The following is a 16,518-nucleotide window of genomic DNA, read 5'->3' on the forward strand; positions in this document are numbered from 1 at the left end:
TTTCAATCCAAAAACAGGGTAAGTTAATTGGCTTTCACTTAAGGTGGTCTTACTGTGTGTACTGAATGCTGTACATTCAGATGAGCTTGCAAGCTATTCTCCTTGCCATAGGTTCACTGGGAAACAAAGGGAAACAAATGGACAGTGTTATGGTCTAGGATGATCTCTACAGTATCTAACAAAGGTGAGTACACCCCTCACATTTTTGTAAATATTTTATTCTATCTTTTCATGTGACAACATTGAAGAAATGACACTTTGCTACAATGTAAAAAAGTGAGTGTACAGCTTGTATAACAGTGTAAATTTGTAGTCCCTTCAAAATAACTCACACGCAGCCATTAATGTCTAAACTGCTGGCAACAAAAGTGAGTACTCCCCTAAGTAAAAATGTCCAAATTGGGCCCAAAGTGTCATTTTGTGTGGCCACCATTATTTTCCAGCACTGCCTTAACTCTCTTGGGCATGGAGTTCACCAGAGCTTCACAGGTTGCCACTGGAGTCCTCTTCCACTCCTCCATGACGACATCAGGGAGCTGGTGGATATTAGAGACCTTGTGCTCCTCCACCTTCCGTTTGAGGATGCCCCACAGATGCTCAATAGGGTTTAGGTCTGGAGAAATGCTTGGCCAGTCCATCACCTTTACCCTCAGCTTCTTTAGCAAGGCAATGATCGTCTTGGTGGTGTGTTTGGGGTCATTATCATGTTAGAATACTACCCTGCGGCCCAGTCTCTGAAGGGAGGGGATCATGCTCTGCTTCAGTATGTCACAGTACATGTTGGCATTCATGGTTTCCTCAATGAACTGTAGCTCCCCAGTGTCAGCAGCACTCATGCAGCCCCAGACCAAGACACTGCCACCACCATGCTTGACTGTAGGCAAGACACACTTGTCTTTGTACTTCTCACCTGGTAGTCACCACACACGCTTGACACCATCTGAACCAAATATGTTTATCTTGGTCTCATCAGACCACAGGACAAGGTTCCAGTAATCCATGTCCTTAGTCTGCTTGTCTTCAGCAAACTGTTTGCTGGCTTTCTTGTGCATCGTCTTTAGAAGAGGCTTCCTTCTCGGACGACAGCCATGCAAACTGATTTAATGCAGTGTGTGGCGTATGGTCTGAGCACTGACAAGCTGACCCCCCACCCCTTCAACCTCTGCAGCAATGCTGGTAGCAAATGTTGTCATATGAAAATATATAATAAAATATTTACAAAAATGTGAGGGGTGTACTGACTGTTGTGAGATAATGTACATGGGACATTGCATCTAATTTCTATAAATTGAAATCATATCTAAGGGTAAGTTTTGTTTTTGGAGAAATTTCCTTACACTTTATCTTGTGTCATCGGGACAGGAAGTGAGACAAAACATCACCATTGAAACACAGGCCGCAAAAAACTGACAGGAAATGTAACTATTGTCTACACTACACAGAACTAAAAGAAAATATTGTGGCTTTAGATACATTTTATTAACTTTATTCAAATATATTTATTAAAAGATGGACAACAGTCATGATTTCCATTATAAAGTACTTCAGGATTCAAGGGCCCCAAAGCATTAAATATGAAAGCTGTAGCAATGTATAAGGAATTTGCAACACCTGATATAGCATCAAAGTGTTTTTAGGTTATTTGGACAATAAGTTTAAGAAAGTTTTCCATCTTTTTCTATAGTGGTTGAACCCCTTGCCCGCCAAAGGTCACTACCAGGGTATGATTTTCTCAGTCCCTTTTTGGTCAACCGCAGAGGGGCAACTACATCCAATCAGTTCTGGCATTAATAGGAATTTTCACATTTAATCTTCAAAACCCTACAAATACATAGTGCTAGACAGAATTAGTTGAAGGCCTAATATTACCTAAAAAATACAAACTCAGCACAATGGACATTACCTTCCTTCATTATGATGTTTCTCTTAAGCTTCTGTCTTCTAGTTCAGTAGAAATCTTTTGTCCTCTAATGCCCCCACCCCCCTGCTGCAAGGCCGCAATCTTCCAGTATGGCAGGGGCTAATAGAACTAAAGCCAGCCATAGGTGGTTCGAATCTTGCGCAAGTTGAATGTACCAAGTTTGGTAGATTGATCAACTTGCATACAACCAACCTGTCATATTTTACATGTGACTAATGCTAGAGGCTATTATAGCCGCTAGCAGTAACCACTGTGTTCTCCGCATACCCCCTGTTGGGAGAACACAATGGCTCTTTGGGAAGGTAACCCCCATTAACACTGACAGTGTTGATGTGGGAATTCAGCAATTTTCTTTCCTGCAACCTGTGGTTGCAGGAAAGAAAATTGATCCATCTAAAGCCGGCTTTAGGAGCTGTCACAGGTTTTCAACTATGCCCCCCTTTTCTGCCAGCTACTCAAGTCAAATAAGCCATTACTACAACTTATATTAATTAAATAAGCCATTGGAGGACAACAAATTTCTACTGAGCTAGAAGTCAGAAGCACAAGAAACACATCACACTGAAGGTAACTAATGTCCCGTGTCCTTAATTGGTATATTTTTGTAGGTAAATTTAAGCTTTAAAATACATATGAACCTCAACTTAATGGCATTAAGTTTGCTAAAGCACTTTGAGGTTGATTTACAAAAAGCATACAGGCTGTTCATGATGCAAGGTAATTTTGGATGATGGAAGTCAGCAGAACTTCACATCATTCACTAGAGGAAAAGTCCCTAACAAAGTGAACAGTCTATTTGTCTTTAGTAAATGGATCCCTTTATATATTACAGGTACTTATACAGTATAGTGCCATCAATTTATGCAATGCTTTACAAATACAGTATACATTGTACAATCACATCAATCGCTGTCGTCAAGGAGCTTACATTTGTTCATACATACACATACCAGGGCCAATTTAGGCATAAACTAATAAACCTATCAGCACTTCTTAAGAGTGTGGGAGGAAACCAGAATACCTGGAGGAAACCCACGCAGGCACAAGGAGAAGAGATAAACTCCAGGCAGGTGGTGCTGTGGTTCAAATCAACAACCCTAGTGCCACGAGGCAGATGCGCTGACCACTTAACCACTGTGCTGCTCCATGATTTTCTATTTTATAATTGATTTCACCCTTTTTATCCTTTATTGCATTTCAGTGCTGCTGATCACCTTTGCAGTCACTGCCTGTCTACATGCATGCACCCCAGCGATGGCTCAGGGATGATTTCCTGATAGTGGCCCCAGTGGACCGTGTCTGCGTAAAGTGTGTTGAAATGGCCACTTGTAGTCTCTATCAGAAGCCAGAGTGACAGGGTGACAACAGAGAAAAACAATAGGGAGACCAGAACAGAGTGTTGCCATCTTATAACAGGAAGTGCCTGAACAAGGAAACAATGCAGGGTCACAAGTTATTATTTTAGGGTAAGCTGCAGACCTAAAAATACTGAAAACTATTTTTTAAATCACATTGATATGGTAGGGCTTAATTAAAACTATTGTGATTGGGTTTACATATACTTTCAGAGGCAAACATTGGGAATGATTATAAAACATTGCTTTAGGGACCCAATCTAATTAATAATAATGCATTCAGTATATCCTAAAAACGTGAATGCCTTTAGTTTGGTCAGAAAACAAATGCATCTTCTTATTCAGGAGAAGATGCGCTTTTGTTTTGGTGTCTATTGTCACAATAAATAAATGTGCAGCTCGTTGGGATCTGCTGGAGTCAGCAGGGGGCATTGCAAGACTCAGAATCTTGAAAATACAACGGGCCCAAAGTCTCTTATTAATAACAGGCTCAGTCATCGTCACAGGTTTGTAGTGCCGTTATGCAGTGGTCTTTCAGGATAAACCATATAGGGAACAGGGACATCTCATGGGGATGGGGGCGGTTAATCGCACGTAAATTAAGCCTAAAGCTCCAGGGAGACTTTGCTTGTAATGAGAAGAATGGACTGGAGAGGCACACTTCAAGGAACAAGTGACTTGATGTTTTCTAATTACAATGTGGGACACATACACATTATCTGCAAAGTGTACGTTTATATTGGATTGATGCATCTGTGTATGATGCAGGGTGAACTCAGTATTAGACAGTCAGGCAGGGGTAATGCATGTCAACATACCATGTGTCCTGAAGGATTACTGGGGATGATTGGTAGGATTTGGTTTGGCTACATGTGCTTCTCTTTGACCCATGTGTGCTTGTATGAAATAATCCTATTTAATACAGTACATAATAAAATATGCATGCTTTGATTATAAAGGGACTGCTGGATATTTATGACATCCTCATCTTTTGTCAGTTTAGGAACCAATTTCAATACTGTATATTACATACACGTTGTTAAGCTCACCACCGATGAAAAACAGCATTCAAAAAATCCTTTTCTGGTAACAATAGTGAAATGCCTGTAAATACTGATACAATTGCAGTTGAATGAAAAAACTGGTAGAACATGTCCCCAAAAAACCTTAACTGAGGGTTAATTCTCCTGCCAAGTTGCTAGAAGTTTTCAGGTTCCAAGCTTTACTGAGTTTGCATTAGCAAAAAGATTCTACTGTGCCTGGAAAAAAAAAAAAAAGCTGAACAAGCCATTTGATGGCTACAGTTGGGGTTGGAAATGAAATCTCAGGTCTGTTTGAAAGAATATACTATTGGGATCCTTGTATGCAAAACTGAGTAATCAAATTACGATTGACTGAATTTTTTAAACAAATTCATTACCAAAATAATCACTTTTTGGTAGATGATGCTGGATGGTTATACCGCCTTGTTATTTAGTTGCATTGGTCTGTATACTTCCTGTAGCCTCTATGGGGAGTAAAAGTTGTATTTGTATTTATTTTTATTATCACGGAGAATACAAGAGGAGCTGGAATGTGTGAAGGTCAGCAGGAGCACTCAAGACTCTTAGGTGTCAGATTGGGGTTTATAGTAGGGAGATCCTGCTGTTGGAATATCCAAGACATATAGTAAGACAGAGAGCTGATTCAGCTCACCAAGTTCCACCAGTAACTAAAATGTGGACTTTTGGGTAGAATGAACTTGAATAGACCAAGTCCCTGGCACTGTCACCTGGAAAGAGTTCTCTGGGTGGGGGCCTGGATAAGGGGGCTAAGAGGGTCCAAAATTCTCAAAAGCATCCTGGCTGGCAGCAATTTAAGGCACTAGCGTTGAACAGCCTGGACATTCTTCTGTGTCTCACCACTGTTGACAGGACATCACAGTAGGGAGATAACAGAGGAGTAATAAAAAAAACGCAATGGGCGGGGTCCTGATGACCAGTATCGGTGGTCAATTCAGGTAACAGGTTACCGGCTCACCTAATAGGGTGGTGTTCCTTGTTAGAACAGGAGAAGTAGTCAAAATAAAAGGGGAGTGGGGATAGGACCCAAGGTGTTCTTACCTTCAGTGAAGGAAAAGGAACAAACTGCGGTTTAACCTGATATAACTTTATTAGAACAATTAGTAGAAAAACATTTTAATCATTGAAAGGAAAGCATAAACAATAGGAGATTGCATAAGGTAAAAACTGACAACGTTGTCACTTAAAAACGCATGCCCATGAGCTCAGCCATATCCCAGTCATCCACACGTGTCAATCATCTCAAGTCATTAAGTGTGACTTAATATATAATGCTTACATATTTTTAGGCGAGGTGAGTTCCGGGAAACCTTGGTAGCACAAGTCGGTACCCGTATTGTGCTTAACCATGGACCTCCAGACTCCCTATATGCCTATAGAGTTGCTGCATTAAGTCTTTACAATGTTAAAGAAAGCATTGGTTATCTCAGACAAATAAATGCAATTCTGGCTAGAAAGTATTCCTGATAGTGAACAGGGCAGGTTTGATTTCTGGATGTAGCACTGTCAATCATAAAGATAATATATATAAAAAAAAAAGAAACCCACAAGTGGGTGAAACATGTCGGTGTGTGTGCCTACGCATGCCCTCTGCTGAGGCTCTTTTCAACTGGTATATCCAGCAAGCAATCACAGCCTGAACTTTTAAAAATGTTTTCATGTGCTTTCTTGAGCAGGGGGACCATGCGGGTGCTGCAGGATTTCAGTCCTTCATGGTGTAGTGTGTTATAAATTGTTTCCTTGGTGACTATGGTCCCAACTGCCTTGAGATCATTGACAAGATCCTCCCATGTAGTTTTGGGCTGATTCCTCACCGTTTTAATGATCACTGAAGCTCCACGAGGAGAGATCTTGCATGGAGCCCCAGACTGAGGGAGACTGACAGTTATTTTGTGTTTCTTCCATTTGCGAATAATCGTACCAACTGTTGTCACCCTCTCACCAAGCTGCTTGGCGATGGTCTTGTAGCCCATTTCAGCCTTGTGTAGGTCTACAATTTTGTCCCTGACATCCATGGACAGCTCTTTGGTCTTGGCCATGGTGGAGAGATTGGAATCTGATTGATTGATTGCTTCTGTGGACTGTTGTCTTTTATACAGGTTACAAGCTGAGATTAGGAGCACTCCCCTTAAGAGAGTGCTCCTAATCTCAGCTCATTACCAGTATAGAAGACACCAGGGAGCCAGAAATCTTGCTGATTAATAGGAAATCAAATACTTATTTCACTCATTAAAATGCAAATCAATTTATAACCAGAATCCCTCACCCCTACAGGGGTAAAGAGCATGTAGTATATGCGATCTCCAGTCCTGGTGTCCCTGGAACCGATACGTTCTCTCGCTAAGGAACTAGTTGCATATAGTGCGGTATCCACATAAAAACCAGAAATGGGCATCGCATATACTACGTGCTCTTTACCCCTGTAGGGGTGAGGGCTTCTGGTGAGTGCATATACCTAAGGGGGAGCACGAGAAGTCACCTTGTTTGTTGCACAGAAGTTGAGATAAAGTCGCATCACTTGAAAAACAGCACAAGTCACTTTATTGTTTGTTGCACAGAAGTCGAGATAAAGTCGCATCACTTGAAAATAATCACTCTATTGGGAATACAGATTTTTTATATTAAGAGACTTTCTTTTATATTATTTCACTGATGGACTGCGTGTTTATTTGATTTATTTAATTTTACACATATATTTGTGTTTTCTATTGGCTGTGTTTGCAATAAGTTTTTTTTCATCTATCGATTGAATTTCACTTCTATTATTTATTTGTTTATACACACATCTCCTTTTTGATTTAATTGGTATCAGTGGGTCACTTTGCTATGTATATGCATTTTTTATATAGCAATTAGGACATATTATCTCATCAATTTTATGGTGGTTACTTTTACTTTTTAGGTGTGAATAAGGCTTGCATTTTCTTTTGCTTTGCATTAGCTCTTGTATATGATTCATTACATTATACAGGGATTTATCTTCACATATTTTTATTAGCTTTCGTGTATGCTTCATTACATTATACAGGGTTCTATTTTCACATATATATTTTTCACTGTCCCATGTAGATCTCCCACTGATTATACATCAATTCACTATTGGTCTTGATTAGGTGACACTTATGCATACTTCCACAATTTTCTAGCGGCACCATTTCCCCTTTTTTGATTAGCGCAAAATCCTTTGTTTAAACATAAAAAATTAACAGGTGATCAAATACTTTTTTCCCTCACTGCAAGTCACCACCCAGGCAATCATCGCTCAACCCCTGTATCACTGGCCTACAGAAGGTGTTACGATCAACCAGCCTGTTAGTGCTGCCTCTTCTTGATTATTCCCAGCACAGTTAACAACTACATGGCTTAACAGTCATTATGCTTAAATCTGTTGCCCTATTTGCTTTTATTTATATGATACAGTCTGCAATTATGGCAATGATGAGACATGAGACACTAGTGAACAAAGTGACTCTTGCTCAAATGTAGTCACTGACTCTTTCATTACATAGTCATTTTAATAAAAGGTATACTTTAAGTGACAGCCTTCAACCTCATACATGAAGGTCTAGAAATATATCCTATCTATGCAATGTATTGATACACTTAATTTGTAATATAATAACATGTCTTTCCTCTTATGATTACTGTCACATAATCAGATGGGGTTGTAGGAAGTGAGGTTAGTTAACACGTCTAATTTTTCCCACGCAGATTGAAATCACAGACTGTAAACTTATAACACAGATGTCAAAAAAGTAGATGATTAAACAGTCATAAGAATATCAGAAGGAGAAAGCTCATGTTTCTCATAAATCAGACTAATTTTAAAGATATCACATATAGTGAGAGCAAGCACATGTACCTCATTAAGCAGTATATATATATATATATATATATATATATATATATATATATATATATATATATATATATACACTGTATATATAATATTTTTTATCAATTAACAAAAAGGTAAGCTAATGAATGGATGAGAAATCCAAATCAAAACAATGTTTGGTGTTACCACCCTTTGCCTTCAAAATAACATTAATTATTCTAGGTACACTTGCACACAGTTTTTAAAGGAACACGGAAGGTTGTTCCAAACATCTTGGAGAACTAACCACAGATGGGCCCATTGGTTTAAGAAAGAGATAGCCTGCCCTAAAATTAGTAACCATGCCCCCACGCACAGGACATCACTTCCGGAGCCATGTCAGTTCCACCGCCGGCTGACTTCCAGGCCTTCCTGTCTGTCTCCAGTCTTCCTATGACATCTAAGGGATTCTAGCTGCTGTGGAACCTAGCCTGGCCTTCCTTGTTTCATAGCAGCTGAGAGACAGATGGACCTGAGTGAGGCTAATTCATCCATGTTATCACAAAGCACTTATAGTCCTACATTTGTACTAAATGTACTAAAGCGTGACTTCCTTTGTTCTACTGCTGCCCCTGGTGGTGTTCTTTTACATTACAACCCAGATGCTGAAATTCCTTTTAGAAAGCGTGTCCTGCTGTGAGAAGACTCACCCCAAGAGACTGGCATATGTGTATTTATACTTGTATGCCAGATATCACCATATGCACTCTGTAAGTTGCCAATTGTCTACTTAAATAAATGTTTTTAATAACTACTAAACTCAGATGCACCCTCTGCTGTCCATATCCATTTACAGAAATGCAGTGCCAAACTTGCAAGGATGTTTAATGGACGCATCATGCTTCACTGTTGCCTGTACACAATCATTATTGTACCACTCTCCAACCCTTCAGCAAACAAACGGCCTCCCGCTACAGCCAATTATTTCACATACAGTCCAGAGCACCTGCTGTCATTTTTCTGCACCCCAGTTCCTATGCTTTCGTGTATAGCTGTGTCACTAAAGCGCTGCGTAAACTGTAGGCGCTATATAAATCCTGTATAATAATAATAATAATAATAATCACTTAGTCTTTTTTCTACCTCAAAGGTATGGCAATTCTTCCACAAGGACCACTTCTGGCTATGGTCCTCAATGATGCCTATTTCTTTGTGCATCTTGTAAAGAGCTTGAACAGCATGTCTTGAAACCCGAGTCTGCTTGAAATCTTTGCCTGGGAGAGACCTTGATGCAATATAACAGCCTTGTGTTTTGTTGCTTTGCTCGGTCTTGCCATGGTGTATGACCTGTAACAAGAAGCGGTCCTCCACAACCTAACCTTAATAGCAGAGTTTGGCTGATCTTAACCCAGTTTTAAGCCTCCTACACACATAGCACCTGCTTGGAATAACTGGTTAATCATACACCTGACTCTAATCCTACAAAATTCCGGCTTTTGTGCAAGTGTAAAAAGTGTGCAAGTGTAAGAATTGATGCTGGTTTGAAGCCAAAGGGTAGTCACATCAAATATTGATTTGATATATATTTTTCTTCTGTTCGCTCACTTTGCATCTCGTAATTGATAAAAATAAACAATTAAAATATATATGTTTGTAAGCATTCTTACTTTACAGTATTTCTTCATACCTGCCTAAAACATCTGCACAGTACAGTATACAGTATAATATATATGTATATATATATATATATATACACATACATACACACAGTATTAAAAGGATGATAATTTGCCGCTGCGATCATGTTCAGCAATGAGAGCCATGGCAAATGGCAATGGCAAATAATACTTACGGCCCATTCACACTGGATGCACTTCAAGGTGCTGGCTTGCTTTTTTTACTTTTTGAAACCTGACAGTTCATTTACCACGATGCGCAGAAGTGAGTTTTGGTGTGTTATAGCATGACTGCTTGCAACGTGTAAAAATGCAAAGTTCAACTTTTTTTCAGCACACATCAATGCAGGTCAATAAGCCTAATGGGGCTGGTGTGAATGAGCCCTTAGGCTACATTCACACCGGCAATTAAGGCTGGTGTGAATTGTAGCAGCCGAAATCTTTTGTTTACAGCTGCAGATGAGAGCGGCTAGGTGCATCTGCCAGCCCCGTCGCGGGCTGCCGCAGCTATTCCTGGCTCCCGACACAGCCAGCGGTTACTTGCGGTGTGTGTGCAGCAGCTATCACTGCAGGTAATTGTTGGCTGTGCGTAGAGGCATGATTACCTGAGTCTGCTGTGACCTGCTATTATTGTCAATGGGGCTGACGACTGCACCTAGCCACTCTCATCCGCAGCTGTAAACAAAGGATTTCTGCACTGACCTTAATCGCTGGTGTGAATGTAGCCCTAGCGAATCCAGCTAATAGTTAGTGCACATAGTGAAATAAGATTGTTCTCACAAAAAGCTGAAAATTATAATAAATTTATCTTTTAGTCACTTTTGGCACATTGGAATGGCACTTGGACACAAAGTAAAGAAGCTTCCTTAGGTTCATTAGGCTGGACTCACATGTTTGCATTTCTGCCTAATGTGGCCTCCAATAAATCAATGGAACACTTTAAAATGCATATCAATGTACACATTAAGACATGTATCAATACTCCCATTGTTGCGTTAGAATGCATTTAGAGTACCATGATGTGTGTTAATACATGCTGATGTGCTGTAATGACATGTGCTGACCTCTGATACAATGGATTGCACCACACATTGAAAACATGCAGCAGCACATGATAACGCATGTTGACATGCGTTTTAATGTATGTCTGTTGATTTCAACCGAAAATGTTTGGGGAGAAAATACATAGGTGTGAGTCCTAACAGCAAAATGTCCTACCATGGAAGTCTTTGAGAAGATAACATAATTAACTTTGAAATGTGCAGAAGTGAGTTACTGATTACAGGGTTGGCTGTATTCCATAATGCTTGTGCTGAATGAAAAGAGCTCTGTTAGCCCTGAGCAGACATTTTTGAGCAAAATATCAGCTTAAAACATCAGCGTAATGGTCCTAACGAAACCTTACATTTCACCATAACCATGTAGACATCAATGGTGCAGACAGGTGGCTGAGGAAGCCTCTCGCCTTTCTCTAGAAGATCAGGGATTTCCCGAGTTGGAATTCCATCATAGGGCTTGCCTCCAAAGGTCATCAGTTCCCATATAGTGACACCTGCAAGTTATAGATGATGTTGAGAAGTGTGGTATTTCCCTGTTATTGGAAGTTTTACATGCACATATACTTCTGAAAAAAAACTACCAATATCAATAACTGGTTAAACTGGATGGACTTGTGTTTTCTTTTCAACCAGACTAACTAACTGTGTAATATAACAGTGTTATTGTGTCAGCACTTTTAATTCCAACAGTAAGCCCTGACAAGCAGCAGCATCAAATGCCATCAGGGGGGACCCTTGTTCAACTTAAATAGAAATTTGGAAGGTGCATTTGGGATTTTTAGGGTGCACAATTATAATAAAATAATTTGTAAAAAAAGTAGAAATTGATGAAAACAATGTTAAAAACAGACATCCAAAAGGGTGAGTATTGATACAGGTGCAGACTGATTTCATCTCTACATGTTTCGCCTTGGTAATTGGCTTCTTCAGGAGACTTTATTGATATCAGGCACAGTAAGCACTAAGAATAAAAATAATTTTTAGACAAATAGAACAATGAACAGTTACAAAACATCAAAAGCATATGACAAAAATTTACACATTTGAAAACATTCATGAGTTGGTAAAATGCATAGCACCAGAATCACAATTGGTCATATTGATTACCTGTATGTTCAAAAACGTTTTGTATGTAATTTGAGGCTCCAGAGTCATAGGAATATGAGAAATCAGATCATCAGGTATAGCCACAGAGGGGGATATATCTGAAGTACAGCCATTGGTAAAGGTCCAAAAACTATAAAGCAGAGTGATGGAAACAATTAGACATGGGGAAAAAAATATTCCCCAACCAATTTTAATTCCAAACCCAGGAAAATTAACTATAACTTTTACCCTGTACCAGGAATCCTTTGATAAATTCCTGGGCTTGAAAGTTGTTTATTCACCTCCAATTCCAAAAAGGAATGGATAGAAGTACAAGGACTGATTAAAGAGATAAGATGAACTCATTTCTGAACTTTCAAAAAACCAAATCATGACCCCTTAATCAGAAAGTAAAAAATCCAATCACTGATTAAATATTCCAAAGCCTGAGGACCAACAAAAGCACAATTTCCCAAGGATGAATAAAGTTACCTTAAGTCAGAGGTTCACCAATCGATCTCTCCCCTTCCTATGCTGAACCACAAATAAAGACTAAAATGTAATGTTTATATACTCCCCTCCACCCTCGAGTTATATGGCTGCTTTGGTGCCAGGAGGGCGAGGACACTTTGTGAGCACCAAATAGCACGACCGAGGTTGCACAGGAAGTGACGTCAATATGGCACGGGACGTCAACCGGAAGTTACGCCCTGAAGATGGCGGCATACCGGAAGTGATGTAAAGACACTAAACCCGGAAATGCCAGCATCAACAGCGACATACACCGCCGGAAATGGCTCTAGGATGTATGAATACATCCAAAGCCAAAAGATGAAAACAGGCAATTCAACAGCCATATAAGACGCTAAACCAGGACTAGATAGTTTATCACAATTAGAGGTTGCCTACCAATTGTGAAGGCAACCAAACTAAAGGGGACCAAAATCAGCTAATGGCATTATGGCGCCACCTAGTGAAGTCCATAAGGACGACACCGACAGTGAAGCCCTGGGTGTCCCTATGGCTACCAGATCTGAAAAAGATCCCTAAATGCTCCGCAAATATAATAAACGTTGGATTTGTCCTTATCATTCTTTTTATAGTTTGAGTTAAAAAATTCCCAATTCCTCTAATTGGCAATTTTGTTTATTGTAATCTGGCCTGGTAATTTGTATTTTGCCCATATTCCACTTTTGCTCAACTTTGCCATTTTTTCTTTTTTAACAATTAATTTTTTATTAGGCTCCAGACTTTTTGTCATTTGTGTAATAAATGTATTTTTGTCCCATTTGGTAGACAAAAGTAATATAATATTTTTTAATAAATATTATATATTTATCAATTTTTCAATTTAGGGATCTTTTTCAGATCTGGTAGCCACAGGGACGCCCAGGGCATCACTGCCGGTGTCGTCCTTATGGACTTCTCTAGGTGGCGCCATAACGCCATTAGCTGATTTTGGTCCCCTTTAGTTTGGTTGCCGTTACAATCGTTAGGCAACCTCTAATTGTGATATACTATCTAGTCCTGGTTTAGCGTCTTATATGGCTGTTGAATTGCCTGTTTTCACCTTTTGGCTTTGGATGTATTCCTACATCCTAGTGTCATTTCCGGCGGTGTATGTCGCTGTTGATGCTGGCATTTCCGGGTTTGGTGTCTTTACATCACTTCTGGTATGCCGCCTTCTTCAGGGCGTCACTTCTGGTTGACGTCCCGTGCCGTATTGGCGTCACTTCCGGCACAACCTCGGTCGTGCTATTTGGCGCTCACAAAGTGTCCTCGCCCTCTTGTTTTGGCACCAAAGCAGACATATAACTCGAGGGTGGAGGGGGTATATAAACATCCCATTTTGGTCTTTATTTGTGGTCCAGCATAGGAAGGGGAGAGATTGGTTGGTGAACCTCTGACTTAAGGTAACATTATTCATCCTTGGGGAATTGTGCTTTTGTTGATCCTCGGGCTTTGAAATATTTAATCATTGAATGGATCTTTTACTATCTTTCTGATTCAGGGGTCATGATTTGACTTTATGAAGGTTCAGAAATGAGTTCATCTTATCTCTTTCATCATTCCTTGTACATTTATTCATTCCTTTTTGGAATCGGAGGTGAACAAACAACTTTCAAGCCCGGGAATTTATGAAAGGATTCCTGGTATAGGGTAAAAGTTAATTTTCAGATCTGGTAGCCATAGGGACACCCAGGGCTTCACTGTCGGTGTCGATAATTTTCCTGGGTTTGGAATTAAAATTGGTTGGGGAATATTTTTTGCCCCATGTCTAATTGTTTCCATCACTCTGCCTTAGAGTTTTTGGACCATTACCAGTGGCTGTACTTTTGATATAACCCACTCTGTGGCTATACCTGATGATCCAATTTCTCATATCCCTATGACTCTGGAGCCTCAATTTACATACAAAAAGTTTTTGAACATACAGGTAATCAATATGACCAATTGTGATTCTGGCGCTATGCATTTTACCAACTCATGAATGTTTTCAAATGTGTACATTTTTGTCATATGCTTTTGATGTTTTGTAACTGTTTATTGTTCTATTTTTCTAAAAATTATTTTTATTCTTAGTGCTTACTGTGCCTGATATCAATAAATTCTCCTGAAGAAGCCAATTACCAAGGCGAAACATGTACAGATGAAATCAGTCTGCACCTGTATCAGTACTGTAATATCAATACTCACCCTTTTGGATGTCTGCTTTTAACATTATTTTAATAAATGTCTACTTTTTACAAATGATTTTGTTATAATTGTGCACCCTAAAAATCCCAAATAAACCTTCCAAATTTCTCTGTATCTATTAAGGGATGTGGTGCAGTATTTGGATTAGTTGATAAGCAAAATACTTCTTCTCCTTGTTCAACTTAATCTAGACATTTGGGTTAAAAATGCTCATCTACTTATATAGCAGTACAAGTGATGCTAAGGCTATGTTCGAGCAACTATGATTAAAATCAATCCACATGTATTTAGTATATTTGCTGCAGTAAGTTAAGAGTTACCTGATTGTGGTCTTGTATCAAATAGGGATGAGCCTGTGGTATGAGTTGAACGTACATTTTGGCGTGGAGTTCCCCTTAATATCCATACCAGACCCAAAGGGCCGTGGAGTTCCCCTTAATATCCATACCAGACCCAAAGGGCCTGATAATGGACTCGGGGGGAACCCACATAATTTTTTTCAATGATTTTTTATGTATATTGCCGGGATCCGACAATACATTACAGCCATAAATTACATTTTTTCCTTTAGAAATGTCATTTTGCTGTGGGACTTTTATAAACATGGGCAAGAGGCATTACTTTACAGGCAGACTAAGGGGACCCCCCAGGCACAATATTTAAAGGAATATTTCATTTTTATTGTTTCACTTTAACCTCCCTGACGGTATTCCTGAGTGTGGCTCGGGGTTAAATTTCAGCACCAATAGTGGTAACCCCCCGAGCCACACTCGGGATTTCATCTCAGGATCCTGGTGCAAGTTACTTACCTTGTCCCCAGGATCCTGCGATGTCCCCCCGCGCTGTCTGTGGGCTCCGTCCTCTGCCCAAAGCTTCTCTGTGCCAGGCTCCGTTCCCTGCGAGCGTCACGATGCACGGGGGCGGAACCTGGCGGCAAATTCAAAAAATGTAAAAATCATAACACATACAGTACTGTAATCTTACAGATTACAGTACTGTATGAAATCATTTCACTTCCCTTTTGTCCCCAGTGCTTTGGCCTGCCTATGCCTTGCATGCAGTTTTATATTACATATACTGTTCTTTCTGCCTGGAAACTTGAGATTGTCCATAGCAACCAAAAAGTGTCCATATACATCAAAAGTGGCTTTAGACCAGCTAGAAAACAGAGATAGTAAATTAGAACACTTGCAGAATTGAACGATAGTGAATCATGGGGAAATTTATTTTATTATTATTATATTATTATTTTTTTTAATTATTTATATTTATTTATTATATTATAATTTATGATTTTGTGTTTCAAACTTCATCATACCCGGGATATCTACCAGACTCTTGGTTGACAGATCTAAGTGTGTTATTGCTAAGAATTACAGATCTACAATATAAAATTGCAAAATAATTGTACCGATTTGAGACGCAAAAATCTGAAATAGTCATACCGTCAGGGAGGTTAAGCATTGTTAAAATCACTACTCCTGAAAAAACGGCTGTTTTGAAACCTTTTTTTTTTGCATTTATACATGTCCCCTGGGGCAGGACCCGGGTCCCCAAACACTTTTTATGGCAATAACTTGCATATAAGCCTTTAAAATGAACACTTCCGATTTTTCACTATCGTGTCCCATAGACTTTAACGGTGTTTGCATGTTCACATATATTTTTTGTCTGTTTGCATGTCCTGGTGCGAACTGAACCGGTGAGGTGTTCAGCTCATCCCTAGTATCAAGCAACCCATAAAAGTGACATTTCTTGAAATTGAATGTTTTCTCTCATTAATGCTTTTCTTGATGGACTATAATAAATAGATCTTCTTGAATTAGGATGGGCAATTTTCACTTCTG

General features: G+C 39.4%; 1 protein-coding gene across 2 annotated transcripts in view; it reads right to left on the reverse strand.

The window, feature by feature from the left end:
* ERBB4 (erb-b2 receptor tyrosine kinase 4) overlaps positions 1-16,518 on the reverse strand; it is a 1,370,802-nt gene that overhangs the window by 61,188 nt on the left and 1,293,096 nt on the right. For both annotated transcript variants that reach the window (XM_073633560.1, XM_073633559.1), the window contains exon 23: positions 11,236-11,382. In XM_073633560.1, the coding sequence (XP_073489661.1) occupies positions 11,236-11,382 (147 nt within the window). The remainder of the gene's footprint in view (positions 1-11,235; positions 11,383-16,518) is intronic.

This window comes from Aquarana catesbeiana, linkage group LG06 (genome assembly GCF_042186555.1).
Source record: "Aquarana catesbeiana isolate 2022-GZ linkage group LG06, ASM4218655v1, whole genome shotgun sequence".
Lineage (NCBI taxonomy): Eukaryota > Metazoa > Chordata > Amphibia > Anura > Ranidae > Aquarana > Aquarana catesbeiana.